This window comes from Diabrotica undecimpunctata, chromosome 3 (assembly GCF_040954645.1).
Source record: "Diabrotica undecimpunctata isolate CICGRU chromosome 3, icDiaUnde3, whole genome shotgun sequence".
Taxonomy (NCBI): domain Eukaryota; kingdom Metazoa; phylum Arthropoda; class Insecta; order Coleoptera; family Chrysomelidae; genus Diabrotica; species Diabrotica undecimpunctata.
In genome coordinates, this window is record NC_092805.1 from 4,515,749 (window position 1) to 4,537,937 (window position 22,189).

At 32.9% G+C, this 22,189-nt stretch overlaps 1 protein-coding gene across 1 annotated transcript; it reads left to right on the forward strand.

The window, feature by feature from the left end:
* The first annotated feature begins 9,769 nt into the window (after window positions 1-9,769).
* On the forward strand, window positions 9,770-22,092 carry Rad23 (UV excision repair protein Rad23). The gene is made up of 6 exons (XM_072525112.1): window positions 9,770-10,000; window positions 10,063-10,141; window positions 10,201-10,339; window positions 10,854-11,154; window positions 11,269-11,539; window positions 17,934-22,092. Exons 1-6 carry the CDS (start codon window positions 9,935-9,937, stop codon window positions 18,134-18,136), a joined length of 1,059 nt encoding a protein of 352 aa, XP_072381213.1. The 5' UTR covers window positions 9,770-9,934; the 3' UTR covers window positions 18,137-22,092.
* Window positions 22,093-22,189: the final 97 nt, after the last annotated feature.

Sequence of the window (22,189 nt, forward strand, 5' to 3'; positions counted from 1 at the left end):
TGCCACTGTGTTTATCACAAGCTTAGTGGTCTGTCTGTATTTTAAAACTTTTTTGATTTTCAACCGTTTGCATAAGATATGGGAGATTTATTGGTTTAAACAATTTCCGATGTCTACATTTACTAAATTTTCTATAAAATAAATACCATTGAGCATTGTATGTCAGCTGTCATTTCAAGAAAATTATTACTCTACAGTTCTACACTGATGTGAAACGAAGTAGGTATAACATAATTATGATTTAAATGAAGAATATTTTAAAGAGATTTTTTAACTTTTTTATATTATTTTTAAACAATATTTGAAATCCACAGTATGATAGAGGTATTTAGATGACGTGTTTGCAATATAGCCATGAGGCTTTGATTAATTTGACAGTTTTTTGTGAACATAAATGATGTAGAATTTGTCAGAAACCTTCTTTATCTCGGTTTGTGATTTTATATTGGTTTAGTTAGTCAATTTTCACTCGTTTTGTTTAGATATATGTTGTTTCTGTACTTTGTTCTGTATTCTTCCATTTTCTCGTGGATTGAGTAGAACATTTATAGCAGAACTAGAAACCCTTGCAACTAAAGAAAAAAAGCAGAACACAAAAAGTCTTATAGGTACACCATTCAGTTTACAAATGATCAGGTAGTTTTTGCGAAATAACACCAATAAATGTTGTATACAATAAACAAACAGAGAAATTCACAAAATGAAGCTTAGAGATACAGAAAAGTTAATACAGAAAAGTATGGAACAATGAATGTAGAGTCCTATGGAAATATTAGTTAATATTTCGTAATCTTTAAAGAGATATCAAAGGAAAAACAAAGATCCTGTTCCCGTTGTAATAAATAAACAATTGATTCCTTCTCTGAGATCCCGTCTTTCAATTGCCTCGTTCATTTCGTTCCTTCATCCATGATCTTTGTGGTCACTTCGTGATACTTTTCATACGGAGAGTTTTCTTTTCTTCGATGTATGCTTTAGTTTTGCTATGTAGTAATAATAAATGGTAGATGGATCAAATAAACATTTCAAAAGAATGTTTTACAAAACATGTACATTTTATAAAATTCCCTACTCTAGACAAAATTGCTAATTAATTGAATAATAGAGATTATGTCCTAAAATACATAGTGACTTGACAAATGACAGTACCTATTTTAAACAACACAGTAATACAAAAGTAAGAAAACGCAATTCTTCTTATTCTTGAAACATCAATATCTTAACAAGTTTCTTCGTTTATTGTTTCCTTGTGAAGTGTTATTTGTTTTTCAATTTCTCACAAAGCTTCTAACGCAGCTTCTTTTATGCTGAAGATTTTTATAAAAATTAATTCTGTTTTTGTATGATGTTAAATGAAAAATTCCTAGATAAGAAGGATTCCTAATCAGAGACTGCGTAGAGAGTGGGCGACGTGGGCCACAGTCCAGGGCCTCGCGGTCCGAGGGGCCTCGCACCATAGAAATTTATGTTTAACTTAAACCTAATAGGTACTAACGAGAAAGTAACGAAAACAACAAATGGTAACAAGCCTCCTAATATCCAGAGCGCTCCAACATTCTCGCGCTTTCAAAATGTTCAGACTCGAGCCGACTCAGACCGATAGCCGACCGACCAACATTTCTATCCACAAACAAATCTCTCGCAAGAAATCCTCGCTGCAATGCACGTCACCCGCTGGGCAATAAGAGAGATAGGGATGCTAGAAGAAAATGGGAATCCAGATCAGCAAAACGAAAAAGAAAAGCTGAAAGAGCAATATCAAACTAGCCGTTAAGTACAGGTATGATGAAGTTTCTTAATTCAACTGCATCTGCTAGTACAGAACCATCTGAATCGATAGCGTCGACTTCTAAAAAACATTCAGTCTCGATTGAGATTCCTATGAATTTGAAGTACTGATGGAGAACCACTGAATACTGATAGCGAACGACAGTCTGAAATTGATACAAAATCAATATCTAAGGAATCAGATTCTGACGAAGAAATTCCTGTGTTTCCCGAGAGCAATATTCTAGATCACGAAAAAAAAATAAAATTTGTTATCCACCAACTAGCAGCGATGCGACTGGCATAATTATACAAGTATTTGATAATTTTGATCATCACAACAATTAAATATTGGTGATGAAGATTATCTCAAAGACGACTACCGTATGCACTAATTTTCATTTCTCTAGAAAATTGAATAATGGTGAAATTCAACATCGTCGCTAGTTAGTTTAATCTAATTCTTAAAATGAAGTATTCTGTTTTCCATGCAGACTTTTTGGCAATTCACAAACTCAGATGGTACAGGGAGGATGCTGTGACTGGAAACATTTAAGCAGTATTTTACAAAGACATGAGAATACCAAAGAACATATGGTATTTATGTTCCAATGGATAACATTAGAGAGAGGCATAAAACACGAAAAAACAATAGACAAAGAAAGCGAAAGGCTAATTTGCGAATCTAAAAAACATTGGTACAATTTGTTTGAGGGATTAATCGATATTATCAACTTCTTAGCCTCTCATAATCTCGCATTCAGAGGTCACAGACAAGCTATAAAGACAGACGGTGACTTTAGGAATAATGGAAACTTCATTTATTTATTTAAATTGATATCAAAAGTTGATCCTACTTTACGAGAACATATGAGACGTATTACTGACAAACAGCTTACTAGATTTTGCATTGACACATGTCATGACTTTTAAAAAATCTATCTTTATGAGCGAGCAGAGGGCCTCGCAAAATGTATTTTGCCCACATAAAATTATAATCTTGCGCCGCCACTGTTCCTAATGGTCAAAAATCGTTTTAGTACAGTTTGGCCGTGCATCTTTACCTCTTGTCACTTGAAAAATATAAAACAAATCCAGGGAGAACATGATGGAAACCAGATAAATAGAAAAATGTGAAGATATTCAATTTAGAAACCTACTTTGAACATTGATATACTTATTTAAATCAGTAAGTTCCTCTTTGAAATCTTCTTCAATGGACGAACCTACAAACGTAGTACTGTCGTCTCCAAATCATGGGTTATAGTTAGTTCTAATTAGATTAGATAGTCAATTTTGTAAATGTCCACTTGTAAATATTTTTTATCACGTATAGGCAATGATATATATGTAAATACACTCTTAGAATATATACAAAATTCCTACTGTATATGTGCTTTTTTAGAAAAAGAATATAAAAATCTGGTAAAGGTGGTAAATGGTTCTTTTGTTATACAGTTTAATCTATAAAATTATGTATTATGTAATCGTTTAAATGTATGAAATAATATTGTCTATTATATGTTGTAAAATTATCAAAATTTAGATTATTGTTAATAAATTCATTCCAGAGATCTTATTCGTTTTTTTTATACTTAGGTAATCTAAAAAAAACACTACACTTTTAGAAACACTGTAGTCCATTGAAAAGTTACGTTAGGGTTGCATTTTTAAACAGTGGCGGATCTAGAAATTTTTGTCAGGGGGGGTCATGGGTCTTGAGGGTGATTTTGATACAGGACTTAGGTTTTTGCACCTTTCAGTAGCTGATCCCCAGAAATTTTTGGGGGGTCATGGGAGGGTGATTTTGATATAGGATTTAGATTTTTGCACCTTTACGATTGATATGATTTGTGCCTCATGCAAGGGAATCATTTTCTCAATTATTATTTTAAGCGATATATTAAACCAATGAGAAGTTATTAAAACCCAAATACCCTACGGGTGCAAAGAAGGGTACAACATTAAGGGGTCTTAAACTTAAACAAAAAAAATAATTTAAACCCACATACTCAGTAAAATCAAGTGTACAAGACTATTAAACCAAAGAAAAGTTAATAAAATATAAATACTGAACAATCAAGGACTGTCAATTTAAACTAGGTATTTAAAAGACAATTAATTTAAACCCACCTATCCTATAGCTACAAAATCAAGAACAAACCAAGGATAAATAAGTATAAACCAAAGTTAAGTAATTTAAATGCAATAACTTAATGTAAGTGTAAACATTAATGAATGTATTTAACATTCCTAATAAACTCTATCTTATCGTTGGATATCCTATATCAATTTGTAACAACATTCATTTATTCCTTATTGCTATACGGAGTGGAAACATGGACTCTCGGAATTACAAGTATGAGGCATATAGAAGCCTTTGAAATGTGTGTTTTTCGAATAATGCTGAAGATTTCGTGGATAGAGCATGTGACCAATAACGAGGTGCTGAGAAGAATGAGGACTTAGAGAGAATTCCTAAATATTGTAAACAACAGAAAAACGAGTTATCTAGGACATATTCACAGAGAAGAAAAATATAACTTTCTACGACTCATAATGGAAGGGAAAGTAGAAGGAAAAAGAGGTCCAGGAATAAAAAAATGCTCCTTGCTGAAGAATGTAAGAGACTGGATAGGCATAGACACACATTCGATACTAAGAACAGCTCAAGATAGAGAGCAATTTGCTGTAGAGAGAGAGCCACCCTTCTGTAATGAAGAAAAAACCTTAAGAATAAGTGTAAACAGCATTTTATTTAAATTAATTTATTTAACAAAAAACATAATATAATTAAAGAATAGTTATTTCTATAATTAGGCATATTAAGCTATAAGAACACGAATCATGAGCAACAGCCAGCAACGAGTGATAAATAAAAGTTCAGTGATTAAAAATACTATAAGAAAAGTAAATATTATATAGGTTATATATATATATATATATAACCTAATTTTATAAAAATGTATTCTTTTCGCCTATCCGATTTAGCAAATCGCTCTATGATTGCATCAACATCTTGAGAAATTTCAGGATGCACATTGATGAGTGCTAAACCAGTTAACAGAAGTTCTATTTCTAAGCCAAGTTTTTGGACGCTTAAACGTAGAACGCTCTGTTGTTGCTGCACTGACTGGCAGTGTAATTAATATTTACAGAAATATTCTGATATTTGGATGGAGTTGCCTTTCCTATGAATATCGCAGTTTTCTAATACTTCTAAAATACAATCAGGAAGTTTTCCATTATTTTGCACGACTCTTTTCCACTTTTGAATCCACAGTGAAAACACTTGTTCTACTGTGGAATATGCAGTAAGTAGTTGGTCCAATAATATCCTGGAATGTGGAAGTTAAGATATTGTCTAAAAGGGGTAAATAAATAGATCTTCGGAAATATTCTTCGCAAGAGTTAGAAGATTGGTTTTGACGACAGGTTTAACGAGAAACTATACGAGGCATCTTCACTTCAATGTCTAGTTGTTCAGCTATTTGTTAACTTCATAGTAAAGTTTGCTAAAAACAGATTCGGCATTTGATCTTTTATTTTGAAGAATGCATTTAGTGTCCTCTATGGCCTCAGTAGCCTACTTAAAATCAAATTTTGGTGACTGAAGAAGACGACTAAGTGATACAGTTGTACCTAAAACGTCACTAAGACAAACTATTGTTTCAAAATTTCACAAATACCTCGTACAGCAGCCCCCAGTTCCTTTATTTGTATTCACTAACGTATCAGACAGAGCTAATGCAACAACAATATTCACTTTGATATTTATTATAGATAAATTATAAAATGTAGCACACAGTCTCAACAATTATAATAGATATTCAAATTACAAACAACCAATTCGTAGACAAAACTGAAGATAAAAAATACCTAATAAAAAATAAAAATGTGCTGATTTCGTGCGAAAAGTCATGTCATATACATTGAATGAGTAATAATGTGTGGACGGTAATTCTATCTCATCGATAATCAAACGATTCTCTGGCACCCAAATGACGAATTGTCAAAATTTGAAAATCGCGTAACTCTGAATTCGCGAAAGTCAGGTTGTTAATCGAGGTATTACTGTATTCAGAATTGTTGATTTTTTTAAAGAGCAATTTAAAAAGGCTTCCGTATAATTCTACACTTACTCCTACAATAAATGAGTTTAAATCATTTTAACTCTTGACTTCCTGCTTATAGGGTTGATGGGTTTTAAATTATTTTTTTTTAGGATTATTTAATTGATATTTAATTTTGTTTTGGGGGTGGTCATGACCCCCCCCCCCCTTGGATCCGCCACTGTTTTTAAAAGGACGCAATTTTATTATTTTGATGGTTTGGGGGGGGGTAATAGAATAAGCTTAAGTTCAAGTTTGTGGGGTCGCCACGCTTGGAAAAGGGGTGTAAAGGGTTTTCGCACCGTATCTCGTAAACTAGGAGCCCTATAGAACATTATATTAGACATTATTTGTCTAAGGACGAGTGTGACGTTTTCGTAACGTTCCAATCAAAAGAGATTTGTAAGCAAACTATTAACCTAATCTCATCGATGCCGAAAGTTACGAATTCCTAATATTACGCCTCATACTGAAACAGTGACTGCGACACACTCCGGCCAATTTCTCAACCGCATGCTTCTCGAAAAATATTAAGATACAAGTTGGCTGATGCTAACAGATAACTGTAATTTTGATTTCGACAAAATCAGTGACTGTTTACCGGGAAGGAATCTGTAAAATAAATATTTGCGGGAAAGTTATGTGTAGTATATGGATAGTTCCGCAATTTTCTGTTTTATATTCCTTACAGAACTTCTTGATACTCCTAGCATTGCTGCTATTTCATTTTAAGACATTTGTCCAGCTTTTAGCCCCATCGAAAAATGTATAATAAGGTAAAGTGTCCAAACACCGTCCCCCTAAGCAAAATCTTAAATTCTGAAATTTGATTTAAAGTTAAAATAATGGAAAAAACTGATTTAAGTAACTTAACTCTATGTCTAAGAGTTTTGCTAGTACGATTCTACTAAATAAAATTTCCTGAAGTAAAAATAAATAAATAACAAAATAAAGCAAATTTCGGTTCTTTAAAAATGGTTTCCCAATTCCGTCCCCCACCCATTCCTAGTTAAAATGTATGATTTTTTTGTAAAACATGATTTAAAGACTGCTAATATCTGTTATAATAAATTTATTGAGGTAGGAACATGTTTATACATTTAGATAGATAAGTTCTATCTATTTACACCTCCGGACACAAATCACAAACAAAATTTTTGACCTTTGTTGAAGTTGAACAAATCTCATGGCACCACTTGAAGCATTCCGAACACCTTATCCATTTTTCTCCTCGCTTGTCTTGTGAAAAACGTTTTCCACAAATGGCACATGGTGCATCTTCATCACCAGAACTATCCTCATCATCGGTTGATACCAGTGGAACTTCTGCTTCGTCCTCAGAGTCACTTGAATTTAAATCCCACTTCGTTGTTTTCTTCTTAGGACGTTTGTTCAATGATGTGCCAGGATTTTCTTTATCTTCCATGATGAGACGTTTCTTAGCCTTTGACTGCTTCTCTTCTACTATTTGTTTCTTTTGTAAAGAGATTTTGACAGAAGTTTTGTGAGGAGATCCAGTTACCAAGAATGAAGTACCGGCTCTAGAAGATATGGAAGTTTCGATAACTGGAACATTCTGGATGTCTCGTGGACTGACCACTTGAGGTGGGACTAGAACATTCTGAATGTCTCGTGGACTGACCGCTTGAGGTGGGACTAGAACATTCTGAATGTCTTGTGGACTGACCGCTTGAGGTGGGACTAGAACATTCTGGTTGTCATTATCCCGTCCATTCGCAGGCACCTCCCGCTTTTCAAGTTGTCTAGCAATAAAATCATGATCCTGAAAGACATCAGAATTAAATGGATGGATCCCAGTCTTCCTAAACCCATTGACGGCTGTTTCAAGAGTAGCTGCACGAAGATACGCCTCACAAAAGAGACTGGATATTTGCAGTTTCCTGACAACTCTATTTAGGTTACTAGCCAACCATTTGCACTTTGCACCCCTTTTTCCAAGATGATGGCCTAGGGGACAAAGGTGGCGACCGCACAAACTTGAACTTAAGGTAATACTTATCCTTACAACACATCAAAAAAATAAAATTTATCAAAGATGGGAACAAGCTTGAAGATGCCAGAACTTTCACATAATTTAAAATCTGTTGATCAATGAAATAGTGAAAGAAACTACAAAGATAATGAGAGTTTAAATCAAAATTAGGTGAGCAAGTGTTGTGCAATCAATAAACAAAGGCCAATAATAAGGTTGTAGCTGCGCAAGGAAAGAAACACACTGTATGTCAACTGACACACTTATCTATTAATCGCTAAGACCAAATATCTAGCAACCACAGCTACATAACTTATTTCATTGGATAATGGAATATTATTTGAATGGGGTAAAACAAATGAAATTGTGTAAAGCAACCGAAACAAACACACTGATATTCTTAATCATTTTATCAAAGACATCTTTGCCAAAGAAATAATTCGCTCTCAGTCTTTAAGCAAGAAAATTGAATTTTTGTAACGGATTCATTCTTTTGTAATTTTTAAATTATTTAAATTGATCAAATTGACTGAACTGTTATTTCCACTCTCCTATTTCCGCTTTACTTTTACAAGTATGTCATTTTTTATAGATAAAATTCTCATTGTATTTTGTGCCCCAATAAATGTTCTTTCTTGTACAATGCTGATTCAAGTAGATTTTAACATTTGTCAGATGTAAGATAGAAAATGCAATATAATTCTTTCGGATATCGGAATGAAGCCCATTAATGATTTTGTTAGCTTCTCGTAAGTCTAATGGCGACTCTACATATATGTCCTTCGTTCCTAACTGGTACTAGTCTGTTACTAGAGCTACCACAGCTTAGTTTCAGTGAGATACCGAGTTTTGGGCAAAAAAACTCATATAACTAGGCTAACTTAGTGAAAGCCAAACATACGCAACTTAGACGTCGCTCTTGTAATGTTGCTGGAGTTTGAACATTTTCTTTGTCACATAATTCTCAAATTTTCACATTTGATATTCAAATTCACAGAATATACATTGCTTCTTATTATGTGATCTTGCATCTTTATTTTATTTATTATTAATTGTTCTTAGTGGGTAAAAAGCAGTTAGGCAAATTTAAATTAAATTAAATACTCCAATAATAATTGATTTAATAAAATTTTGTACAAAAATTAAACATTTTTTAAACTTGACTAGATTGAAAATTACTTTTACTTTAGTTATATACCCTCTTCAGTTCGTTTCCTCATTTGGGCGTTTAGATCTTCAGATTTTTTTTGTGGGACAACTAAAGGTTTAATGAAATGATTTCCAAAATGCAAAATAACTGCAGCACCTACTAGCATTCCAACCAAACCAGCTTTTTTTGAAAATTGAAGAGCCATATTTTAAATATTATAATAATAAAAAATTTGGTACTCTTAGGAGTAAGCTGAAATTCAATTAAAATTGGAAGAAGAGTTACCCTAAAATCGTAAAATCCAGTGATATGTTATCTCTGGTAAAATCAAACACAATCAAACTTAACCTAACCTAAAAACGTTATCAAAATAAATATAATTAGGCAAATTTTCGCAAATGGGACATTTTAAAATCTAAATTGACGTCAAAACTATTTTTGTATTTTTGTTGAATTATATTTAAATTTTAACGGATAATGTTGTTTAAAACATGAATATATCAGGAAATACTATTTTATCTCTTACGTAGCTCCTACCCTTAGCATAAATAGTTTGGATCCTATTATAAAGCCCTATTTATTCAAAAATTTTAATAAAGTATACATATTTTATTAGTAGCTTATTTTTATACAAAGATAACTATTTTTATAATTATTAGAAATTATTTTGAATTTATTATAGATTTTTAAACAATAAAAACCGGTGGTAATAAATGAATGTGCCTGGTATGTATTGGACATTTGAAAGCTATCTGTCCTGTCACTATAATATGGCCGCCAAATTTATCAGTTCTGCTATATCATCTTACAGAAATATTTAACCGAAAATAGCGAACAGTGGACAACAATTTAGCTACATATAGTGTTATTTACTTTATTTTAAGACTGTTTTATTAATTTCAAAGGAGCAACATGAAGGTGACACTAAAAAATCTTCAGCAACAAACATTTATTGTAGATATAGAACCGACAAAAACGGTATTGTATACATACTTATTAATTTAATTATTATTTTTTCACTATCGGCTTGCTTGTTTTAGGTTAAACAACTTAAACAAAAAATCGAAACGGAAAAGGGAAAAGATTATCCTTCTGATAACCAGAGACTGATCTATGCAGGTTATTATAATTGTTATATGTTTCTCACAACACTGTCTAACAAATCTTTTGTTTTTTAGGCAAAATACTTACAGATGAAACAGTTTTGTCAGAGTATAACATCGATGAAAAGAAATTTATTGTAGTAATGGTTACAAAGCCAAAGCAACCAGAGAAAACAGATAGTGGAGATGGAAACTCTACTCCTTCTCCAGCCAGGTTTGTTTGTAAAATCTTATATAGTAATTTACCAAACAAAATTAGATATTGGACGAATAATCGTATCAATACCATGATTATACTACTTTTTATAGTCTTATTGTTTGTTTTTTTGTGGGAAGAATGTGTGCATATATAAAGGAGGAAATAAAAAACCACTCAATCATTTTCAAACATCAGATTTTTCTACATTTCTTAAAACAATCATTTTATAAGCATTGAAAACACATAGATGAAGATGAATGGATAAAAACATGTATAAATATAGTAATTGAAGTAGATTAATTATCACAGTATCTCAGGGGCATAATATGTGGAATAGTCCAAGTACCAAGCATTGCCTTCTATAATAAATACTCTATTTGAGTGTAGCATGGGCACTGTCAGGATCTTTGGGGCCTATAGGTGTTGTTATGTTGTTTAGCAACATTAGTTCAACTTGGGAAAGTATTAAGTTTTTACCTTTTACTCCAGATCTATTATATGAACCAACTTAAGATAATTTTTTTTACAGTAATACCCCTGCTACTCCAGCAACACAACAAGCTCCCACCAGTACCCCAGTTGCATCAGAAGAAACTCCACCTGCTGCCCCTACAACACAAGCTGCTTCGGAAGCACCTTCTACTATAAGTAGTGTAGCTGAATCCACCCTACTTATGGGTGAGGAATATGAGACCATGGTGAGGAACATTATGGACATGGGTTATGCAAGAGATGAAGTTGAACAAGCACTGAGGGCTAGCTTTAATAATCCAGATAGGGCAGTAGAATATTTGATAAATGGTATACCTCTTATGGATGATCAGGAGGCAGTAAGTACAATATTTATACTTATTATTTGTTGACTATTACATGTTAATATAAAGAGTTCAGTTTCACAAGGGAGAATGCACTCAGGACTGTACAGAACTACTGTATTTTTTCAGGTCAGTGAAACTGCTGATCTCTCAGGTGTAGATGAAAGACAGTCTGAATCAGATGACCCTTTGGCATTTTTGAGGACTCAACCCCAATTTCAACAAATGCGACAAGTCATCCAACAAAATCCACAGCTGTTGAATGCTGTGCTGCAACAAATCGGACAAACCAATCCTGCTTTATTACAGCTAATATCCCAGAATCAAGAATCGTTTGTGAGGATGCTCAATGAACCTGCTAGTGGAGCACCAACAAGTGGAAGTGCGACTGTACCTAGTGGTGAGTACCATTTATTTATTATTTAATTTAAGAAAAGCAGTTCACCAAAAAATATAATTAAGAAACTGTCATATGGAAAGACTGAAAGAAATACAAGATTGAATAATTTCAAATATGGGTTAAAAATTGATATATTAAGTATATAAAATTATATCTAAATAGGGTAAACTAAAAACTGACATAGGTACTCACTACAGGTAAAATTATGACATTTCGTAAAATTATTATTCGTCTCTCTAGTATAAAATTAGTATTAGTATAATAGGTTTTAGTATACTTTATATAAAACACTTTCATTTAAATTCTTATCACCTTTGTCTCTCACTTTTTGAGACTGATTCTCTTGTGGGTTAATGTTATATAAAAAGAATAAATATTCTCATTTTTTTAACTAAAAAAAGTCTTATCTAAACAACTACTCTTTTCAATGAATCATATACGATTCTAAGAACCTAAATGGGTCCCTAATATATATTTCCATGAATCAAATGTGATTTAATATTAAAATAGTGTTGGGTATGGTAGATATCTGTTACCATTGCAACAGTGAAGTTATTAAGATCCAATTTGAAGAAAAACTTTAGTTTTTACCAATACTAATTATTTTAATAGTGCATTTAAAATTAATAGTAAACTTTGTAAAGGCTCGGAGTTAATCTATAATTTATTTACTAAAATCTCCCATTTTACAAAAATCTCCCATTTTACAAAAATTTATGAAAATTATATATTATATTTGGTATTTTTCAATATTTCAACCACTCAGAAACCACCACTTATGATAGAATCTAAAGAAATAAATATTTTTTTAACTTTGTAGCAGCCCTAAAGTTATTTATATTCAAAAAATTTTATTTCAAATCCTTTATAAAAGGTATATAATAAAATACCCAAACTGGCTATATCACAATTACATTACAGAACATTTTCGGAATGTAAATTCCATCATCAGTGTAACGAACTATACATGCTATGATCCTTAGTTTCCTAGTGGATTTTATTTATATTCTTCATATTTTATTTAAAATTCTTAACCTTAAAAAACAGTCTTAGAACTATTTATAAATATATGGAATCATGAAAATTACATATATTTTATTGGTTTATAAATGGTTTGAATTTTTCAGCTAGTTTTCTCCACTTATTCTATATATAGCCACAGTTATCCAGTTCCTTATCCTATTTTTCCCTACAGTCCTTACAAGTTTCAAATCACTTTTTCCATGGTCTTCCTCTTATTCTCTTTCATTATCCTCTCTGTATTGGGCTTTTTGTCCATCTAAGTTTTTGTTCTGTTCTAAAAATCTTTCCAATTTCCTGTTTACCAATCAATTCTGTAATTTCTGCATATTTTTGTTCTCAAAAGGTTTCATTCATTTCTCTTTCCCCGAAATTTTTTTTCAAAAGACTTTGTTCCCAAATATTCAACATATCTTCCTGGTTTTTCTTCACTATCCAGGTTTCACTACTGCCAAGGGCCTTGGTTGGGATTACTCAACTTTGCTGTCATAATCATGGTTTTGTACAGCCCTATAACGGTTATCAAACAGCTTTTCATTTCTAGTTTTTTTTTCTCATTTATTTGAGTGAGACTAAACAAATCAACCAACACAGAAGAATTTGAAATTTTAAGAGGGGTGCGACAGGTGTCTCCTATGCTCTTCAATCTCTATGTGGAGAACATTTTTGCAGAGGCACTGGAAGGCTCTGAGTGTGGAATAAAGGTAAACGGATTCCCGATAAATAACATTCGTTACTTATCGGTCAAATACTGAGAGAGATGAACTCAATTTGATCAAGTTACGAAAAATTGAATACCTCAGCCATATTCTGAGAGGCAAAAAATACGCAATCCCTCAACTAGTCATCCAGGGAAAAATTGAAGGCAAGAGAGGAGTAGGTCGCAAACAAATGTCGTGGCTACGGAACATAAAGAACTGGACAGGCATAAATAACACTGGCGATATTTTGCATGCCGCAAAAGACAGACGTCTGGCCTTCCTGGAAGATAATTCGCCAACGTACTATAGGTGCACAGCACTATAAGAAGAGAAGAAGAAGGCAGCACATATGTAACGTCACTTTTATTAACATGCGATATGTCCTCAACAGCGGGAAACAATTTTTTTTTTACTTTTAGCACAATGACGCAAAAATGTGACTTTAAAATCGTTGTTTACTTCAATAATTTTCGCTACATAAAAAACTGATTTTTTTATAACGAAATTCCACCAGCACATATTAATTGAACTCGGGCAAATCCTGATAACTACCAAACTCAAAATCTGTGAATAATTCGACATCTTAGGAATCAGACACAAATAAATCAGTGTCACTGGATGGCAATCCCCCACTTAGAAACTGAAATTCCCCCAAATTTAAGCTCAAATCCCCCAAACTTAAAATTTTGTCGTATAATTACACTTTTTATAAATTTGAAAAGACTGTAGACTGGGACAGACTGTACTATAATTTTTTGTACTATTTATACTAAAACAATAAATTAGAATAATTTTCCATATTAAAAACTGAGAATAATTTTACTTCACGATTTATAAAAACTGATGTCACTTATATTTAAAAATTAAAATTAAATTTAAAAAACACAATTAGAAAATCGGACGCCAGTGATTATGTGTAAAATTGGGACGACTAGGCTCTGAATCCCATTTATTCTTTTATTAACTCAATAATTACCCAATTTCTTAGCCTTCCGTTTTGGCTATGTTCTGCATCCAACGTACATATTCCTAAAATTTACGTCACCACACGACGGTGGTTTGTAGGACAAAATGGTCTATATTTCAAAACTGAAGGCCTATATTTTTGTAAATGTACATTTTCTGCATGCCTTAAAGGTATCTACTGAAAAAACCAGATATGTATATTATTTATTTATGTAGGTCGTAGGAAATAGCCTTTTCTAGACAGTTCGATCTACATTCGCAAATTTAATTAATGATGATCCCTAAAATCCGCCACAATTTTCCCCCTAAATAATCCCCCATCCATTTTAGCTTATAAAAATTCCCCCAGACCCTTTGAAATTACTCAAAAAATGGGGGGAAATACCCCAATCTGGCAACTCTGCTGGATGATCATAGTACAACAGCTGAAGTACTCTCTGTTGATTTTTTCTCTGTTAGAATTTTGCTCAGCCTTTTCTTCTCATTTTGAGATTTTTTCATGGTTATTAATTTATTTATTTCAGGTTATTGTTAATTATTTTGTTTGTTAAAACTATGGCTAAATTGTCTAAACTGTTAAATAAATAAATGTGCAGATGCATATATTGTCGAAATACCTCAATAGAATCTATCAGGAACAATAACTTACATAAATAGTGTATGACAAGTACAAACACTCTTTCCGATGTTATATTTTGATTACACTAATGTAAAATTTGTAGTCTTCATTCCTAATTTTTAATTTGCACCGTTTTACGTCAAAAAACGTCTCCTATTTTAAATAAATGGCCGATGAACTTGTTTTTGAAGCTGTGCCAAAATCTAAATGCATTGTATAAAACGTTTGACAATAAATTTGTTTGCGCAGTTAAATTTATCAGATTGTTTTGTTTATGTTTTTAAAAATACTCAATGTTTGTATATTGTAGTCATCCGCAAATGAAGTTTATTACGTTGTAATTAAATTTTTACAAATATGTCTTTAAGTATTTTATAGAAATCTCGTTTTTTTTTTCTTTGCCGGGTCTTCAGAGTTTTCTCTTATTTAGAAGTGTGAAACAACTCCACATTAATGTTTCTAATTAGTATTTTTCTTTCTGTTGATTTCCTTCTCTACGTCGATTCTTTTCGTGATTCTTGTTGTAGATTATATTTTTCTTGATACCATGTAAACAAAAGTGAAATGACAATTATTTAACTGTATAAAGGTTAAAAATAAAAAAAGATGCCATATCGCAGCTGCTTACGAGGTCTAGCTATTAAATAACGAGACTGCTTATGAAAAAGAGTTTTATTTTAAAAATTATTCTACAATCGAATGCTCTCCTTCAATATATTCCCCTTCTCTTACCACACATCGTTCCATTCGTTATTTCCATTGGTCAAAGCAACGCTGGAAGTCTTTTTTTGTTAGAGCTTTTAGGAGCTCCGTCATTTTTCGCTTCACCTCTTTCATCGACTCGAACCGGATTCCTTTCAAGGCATACTTGATCTTCGGAAACAGGAAAAAGTCACAGGGTGCTAAATCAGGCGAGTACGGCGGGTGTTCGACCACTGGAATGCCTCTAGTGGCTAAATAACTCTGCACAGACATCGCGTTATGGGCAGGTGCGTTGTCCTGGTGCAAGATCCACGGCTTGTTTTTCCATAACTCCGGCCGTTTCTTACAAACTCGCTCTCGCAGCGTTGCCAAAACTTTCAAATAGTAAGTTTGGTTTACAGTTTGACCCTCTGAAACCCATTCGCCGTTAATGTAGAAAAAAACGATTAGCATGGCTTTAAATTTTGATTTCGACATCCTTGCTTTTTTCATTCTTGGCGATGCAGGAGTTTTCCAGTGCATGGATTGTCACTTAGTTTCAGCATCGTATTTGAATATCCAGGTTTATCCAAGAAAATCTGAGCAGATCTGTTGACGGACGAGCTTTTGGTCAGGAGTCAATTTTTTTGGGACCAACTTCGCACAGACTTTCTTCATGTTTAATTCGTCATGTAAAATTTTTCTGGCAGTTTCTTTATCGGCGATAAAGAAACTTTATAATAATACCTTTATAATAAAGGGAGGCGATGGTCACCACTTGCATTTGAACACATCAGTGCTGTGATTCGTTGTTTTTGAGTTTTAAATCCGGGTGCATATTTTTCAGACAGTGCAACGAGTGTTTTCGTTGGAGTGATTCATTTGTGGTTGTTTTCATTGTCTTACGATGTTTTACAACGATTCCATTTGCGAAGTATACTTTTCAATTCCTTCGGAATTATTACCCTTAATTCGGATTATGTATTGGATCTTTGCACATTTTCATCATTTGTATTATAAATAAACCAAAACATGTGAGCCAAACTTATATTGGTTATAAGATTTAGAAAATGACTATTACAATGGACGTTTTTATACTTCTCTTTCATTTCATTTATCGCATTTTGAAAAATTAGTATACATTATTATAAACGTGTTTTCTTAATTTTTGGAAACCTACATGTTGTCCAATAACATCTACAGTAAATACACTAGTGGCCAAAATTCTGGAAACTTTACAAAAAATTTTGTTTTGTTATCAGCATTCCTCTTTTTCACAAGACGTATGTTATTTATAAGTTTATCTATAATTTTATTGCATCGTTTTATGCTTCTGCTTAATATTTAACATCTATTTTAAGAGGGAAAACCGTCTAAAAATTTAAAAATAAATAAAACAACAGCCGTTAGCTATTAGTAGATATATTTTTAAAAAATGATACAATGGTTATTATCAAGAAAATTAGTATTTGGTGGGATAACCTTTGTTTTTTAGGACAGACGCAATTCTGCAAGGCATGGAGTTCACGAGATTAGCCAAATCTTCTGGGGTAATATCTCTAAACTAGTATAATGGCTTCTATCAGTTCTCTTTTGTTACTTGGTTTCGGCGTGATACTAACCTTTCAGCCTTGACCATAAATTTTCTATTGGATTTAGATCGGGACTATTTCCAGGCCAAGGCAGGACAGTAACGTCATGGTTTCTCAACCGTTCCATGGAAGTCTTAGCCGTATGACAAGGCGCTCCATCCTGCTGGAAGATACATTTTTGGACATCCCCTTCAAACAAATCTCAGATGGTCGGCAGCAGTTTGGCTTGCAGTATCTCTTCCTTATATCTTTTTGCCATAATATTGCCCTCTATTACTCCATTAGTGGTCATACAAGCCCATACCATGACACTCGCAGGATGCTTCGTAGTGACTGTAGTACACTGGGGCAAAAGGTCTTCCCCCGGTCGGCGGCAAACAAACTTCACTCCGTCATTCCCAAAGATCGAGATTCTGGTTTCATCACTCCAAATTACCTTACTACAATGTTCTTCTATCCACCCTCTGTGTGCCAAAGCCCAATCAATGCGTTTTTGCTTCTGTTTGTTCAGGAACGGCTTCTTTCTAGGAGTTCGTGCTCGCAATCCATTTTCACACAACTTTCTTCTGATAGTGCGGTCCGATATTTGTAAGCCAGTTCATTTGACAATAGCATTAATTTCTTTTGCGGATCTGTGACGATCTTCTATATATTCTGCGTAATCGTATTGACCAACTTTTGGTTTTTTGAGCAAGTGTGATTGTTTGTACAGTAACTTCCAACCTTTTCCAATCGAATTTAAAATTTGACTTAACACAAAATTAATTATTAAATTTACTAGACAGGTAAATACAATAATTTTATTATTTTTTTAGGGGGAGGTGCATTAGGATCTCAAGCAGCTGCAGGAGGACCACCACAAGGCATGATCCAAGTCACCCCACAAGACAAGGACGCCATCGAAAGGCTGAAAGCCTTGGGCTTCCCCGAACACCTAGTAGTGCAGGCCTATTTCGCTTGTGAGAAAAATGAAAACTTGGCGGCTAACTTCTTACTCTCCCAAAATTTTGATGAATAATTATTATGCTTTAAGTTTTTATTTTTCTTTTTTGATAAAGCTCCCATCCACGCTGATGAATATGTTAATAGCATTTTCAGTTTAACGTTAACGAGTTGAAGGCACACACCTTATTCTATATATAACTTTATGTATAAATACAAATCATCTGTATATTAGCGATTTTTCTTGAAACATCGAAAAATCTAGATGTTAGCAGTTTTTTAAGAAGCATGTAAAGAATTCAATAAATGTAATAAACAATTATTTATGTTTAATATTTTTAAAAAATATTAATTTAGCATTTTATTGACATAACTAAACGTACCAGTTGACTATGGGCTCTAAAATATTTGTTTCCCGTGAAGTTAATGATTTTAATCTGGTAAAGGAATTTTTGAGCCGTTTACAATCTTTCTCAGAAATCGTATTATAAAATATAAACCTTATGTACCTCAATATTTTGTATATATCATTCCTTTTTGTATCCCCTTGTCTCCTCCACTGGTGTCTATTCATCTGACATACTGTGCATGCTGGATCAACATTTTTACAGCAAGTTTCCTTTGACTGTGTGTCCATTTCATATGAATTCTTCCTGCTATTTCTTATATTCCCATTTACTAATTTTCCTTGTTCAACAAAGTATATTCCTCCTGTTCAGAGTCAGTATATACCTCGAAGATCGTACACATGTGCTGTTTCGGGAAGCTGTAATCTCCTTGCAAGAGATGAGGTCTATTTTATGTCTGTTCATGTGTGAATAAGATTGATCAAACTTCCTTGTGCCTTAAACTTAATATATGTTCGTCTAGTCTGCAGGAGATTCGTCGATAGGTTTGTCCTATATATTTCTCATACTGCAAACTCCATGGTTTTCCAATCGACTGGTGTTTTTTTTTGTATTTGTTACTTAGTTTCTGGATTTCTCAGGTTTCGGGAGTCTTCATCAGGACTTCCGAAGTCTCAATCTCGATCACTTCACTGTATCTTATTCCTTAAGAATAAAAATTCCTTAGCCTTAGTTGAACTGATTTAATTTTCTTTGTAGATCGTCTTCATGCTCTTCTATCAACACTTCTTCGTCTGCAGAATCTCAAAAACGACTGTAACGATACATCGCACGACCACACACTACGTGGAGTAATAAACTAGTCTCATGCGTGTGTCTTAATAAAATAAATTAAATTAAAAACCATTACTCCATGCTTAGACGATAAGAAAGCTATGCTTCCCGTTTTTTTTTTGTATATTTTTTTACTTGTTTTATCACCTCGCATTTTTTCAAATCATCAATGAAAACACCAAGCTTCTTATAACAACTGTCTGTTTTTGGCGTTTTGGTGATAAAAATAAATATTGCTTATTCAAGGTATTTTAATAATAAAATAAATATCGCAAATCTGTAAACAGTAGTAAAATTTCCTAACTGTTGATTTGCGCTCCACAAATTAAACTTCCATTGGCATACCGTCTTCTTCTTCCTTCTTGTATGTAGGCTTTAAAGCCTGTTTCTTCTTCAATATTAGCCTCCTAAATTGTTTAATTTATCGCACCATCTTGTTCTTGGTCTGCCAATACTTCTTTGTCCATTTGGTGACTTATCTCATGCTATTCGTACTATCATATCCTCTGCCATTCTACTAATGTGTTCGTTCCACTCCTGTTTCCATTTTGTCACCCATCCATTTATGTCTTCTATATTGCATGCTATTCTTATGTTTTCACTTCTCTCCCTATCCAACAGACTTTTCCTGATATTCCTCTTTTATTTAAGTATTTTCATCTCTGCTGTTTCTAGTAGTCGTCCCGTTTTAGATATATCAGGTCTTGTTTTCGCCGTGTATGTTAATATAGGTCTAATTGCTGCTTTATAGAGTCTTGTTTTTCTGTCTTGTCTTAGGTATTTGTTCTTCCAGATTGTGTCATTAAGAGATCTCGTCGCTTTACTTGCTTTTAAGCTTTGTTGTCGTACTTTTTCTTCAACATCTCCGTAACTAGTTATATCTATTCCCAGATATCTAAACCTTGCTTCCTGCTTTATTATTTTCCCATCAATTTCGATTTTACATCGTAGTGGGTATTTAGATGTTGTCATACATTTGTTTTTTTCTGCTGATATTATCATATTGTATTTCTTGGCTGTTGTATTGAAGATGTGTGTTAATTTTTGGAGTTTGGATTATGGAATTAAATGTTTTCGATGGTTTGTGTAATATTGATTGGTATGTTTCTTTTATACAGTAGGTGTAAGACGGCTTCGACTTGGATGCGATCGAAAGCCTTTGTCAGGTCTATAAAACATAGATATGCTGGTTTATTGTACTCGATGGCCTTTTCTGTGATTTGTCTTGGTACAAATACGGCGTCTACGCAGGATCTTCCGGATATGAATCCTTGTTGTTCATTTGATAAAGTTGTTATTTTATTGATTTTGTTGGTTAGGACTTTTGTGGTAAGCTTAAGTGCGGTGTTCAGTAGATTTATACCTCTATAATTGTTGGTGTCTTCTTTATCTCCTTTCTTGGACATTGGTATCATTATGCGTCTGGTATCTTGCAGTGCAATATGAGTTTTTGTATAACTTTTGTCATCTCTAGGGTTACATTTTCTCCTTCGTGTTTTAGGAGCTCGTTGGTTCTGTCCGGTCCTGGTGACTTTATATTTTTGAGTGAATTCATGGCTATCTCTATTTTCTGAAAACTGATTTCTATTTCGTGTCTTAATTCGGGTACGTTATTGTGTTGATTAATATTTTTCTTTCCTCTTTAAAAGAGTTCTCTCAGGTATCTTTCCCATTCTTTTGCTGGTATGTTATTGTATTCCTTCAATTCTTCCATTTCTTTCCGTTGGTTTCTTATGAATCTCTATATTTGTTTTTGTGTACCATAGAAGTCACATCCTTTTTGTAAAGTGTTCCCAGTGTTCATTTTTTGTTCTTACCAACTGCTTTGTTTCATTTCGTATTCTTTTGTTTTGTACTTCGTGTAGGTTTCTCGTTTCTCTTTACATTTCTCTTGTATTTCTTTTCTGAACCATGGTATATTGTTGTTGTTTCTGGCATATTGTTTATTGTAGTGTATATTTTTTTTAGTTCCAAATTATAAAAATAATACTTTTTAGTAAAATTACTTAGTAATACATCCTAGGTTGTTGTTTTCCTTCCTGATGATTGAGATCTATTCAGTTTTTCCGACTTCAATATCGTAAGTCGATAATTAGGCATGGGCATTAAGTATTTACGCAGAAAATGCGCCATCTATTGGTAAAATTTGAATGTTTGTACAAATAAGATTGTTGTGTTGGTTGCACATATTTTGTAAAAAGAGATATATTGAAAATTCGAAGTAATGGATTATATGTAGATAATTTTTTCTTTTGTAATGTTACGAAACTAACAAATTGGGAGTTGTGTAAGAATTATCGATAATAGCAAATGTGTTATTACAAATAATTATAATATATTCACAACCAAGAAAAAGCGGTCCTACTGAGACGATGGATGACTACCTACTATTTTTACGACCTTTCTACAAATGAATTTACCTTCGAAAAGATCATCACGTGTTGTTTTATTTGCATACATTTTCTGGGCTGTGAATGCATTATAATAAGTTAGAGCTTGTTTTAAATACAATGGTAATTTGGATTTTAGTAAGGTTTCTTTGAGACATCGCTAAAATAAAGTGTGTGTCTAGACCTTTTTTAGTGGGTGGCTAGCATTATTTCCTTTGGTTTGTAATATCGATTCTTTTTATTTGAATTTGAGGTTGGATTGTGTATTGCGTGTACATAGGCTAAAAATAAAATAGTCACTCTGCTTCAAAATTTTTCTAAATATAATTTGTAATTTTTATGTAATATACTAGTACATTTTTCTGAAAATAGTTTTCGGGTTATTTATTATATTGATTTTCCAAGCTGCCACCATGTTATAATTTACAATGTCTAGAAAATATATTTAACAGTGCAATGTTTTTTATTGTCTTGATTTATGTTTACCAACCACCGAACCTGAATGGGATAACACTAATTCTCGGAACAAGTATCTTGGGCTAGTGCAGGGCTTCAAAA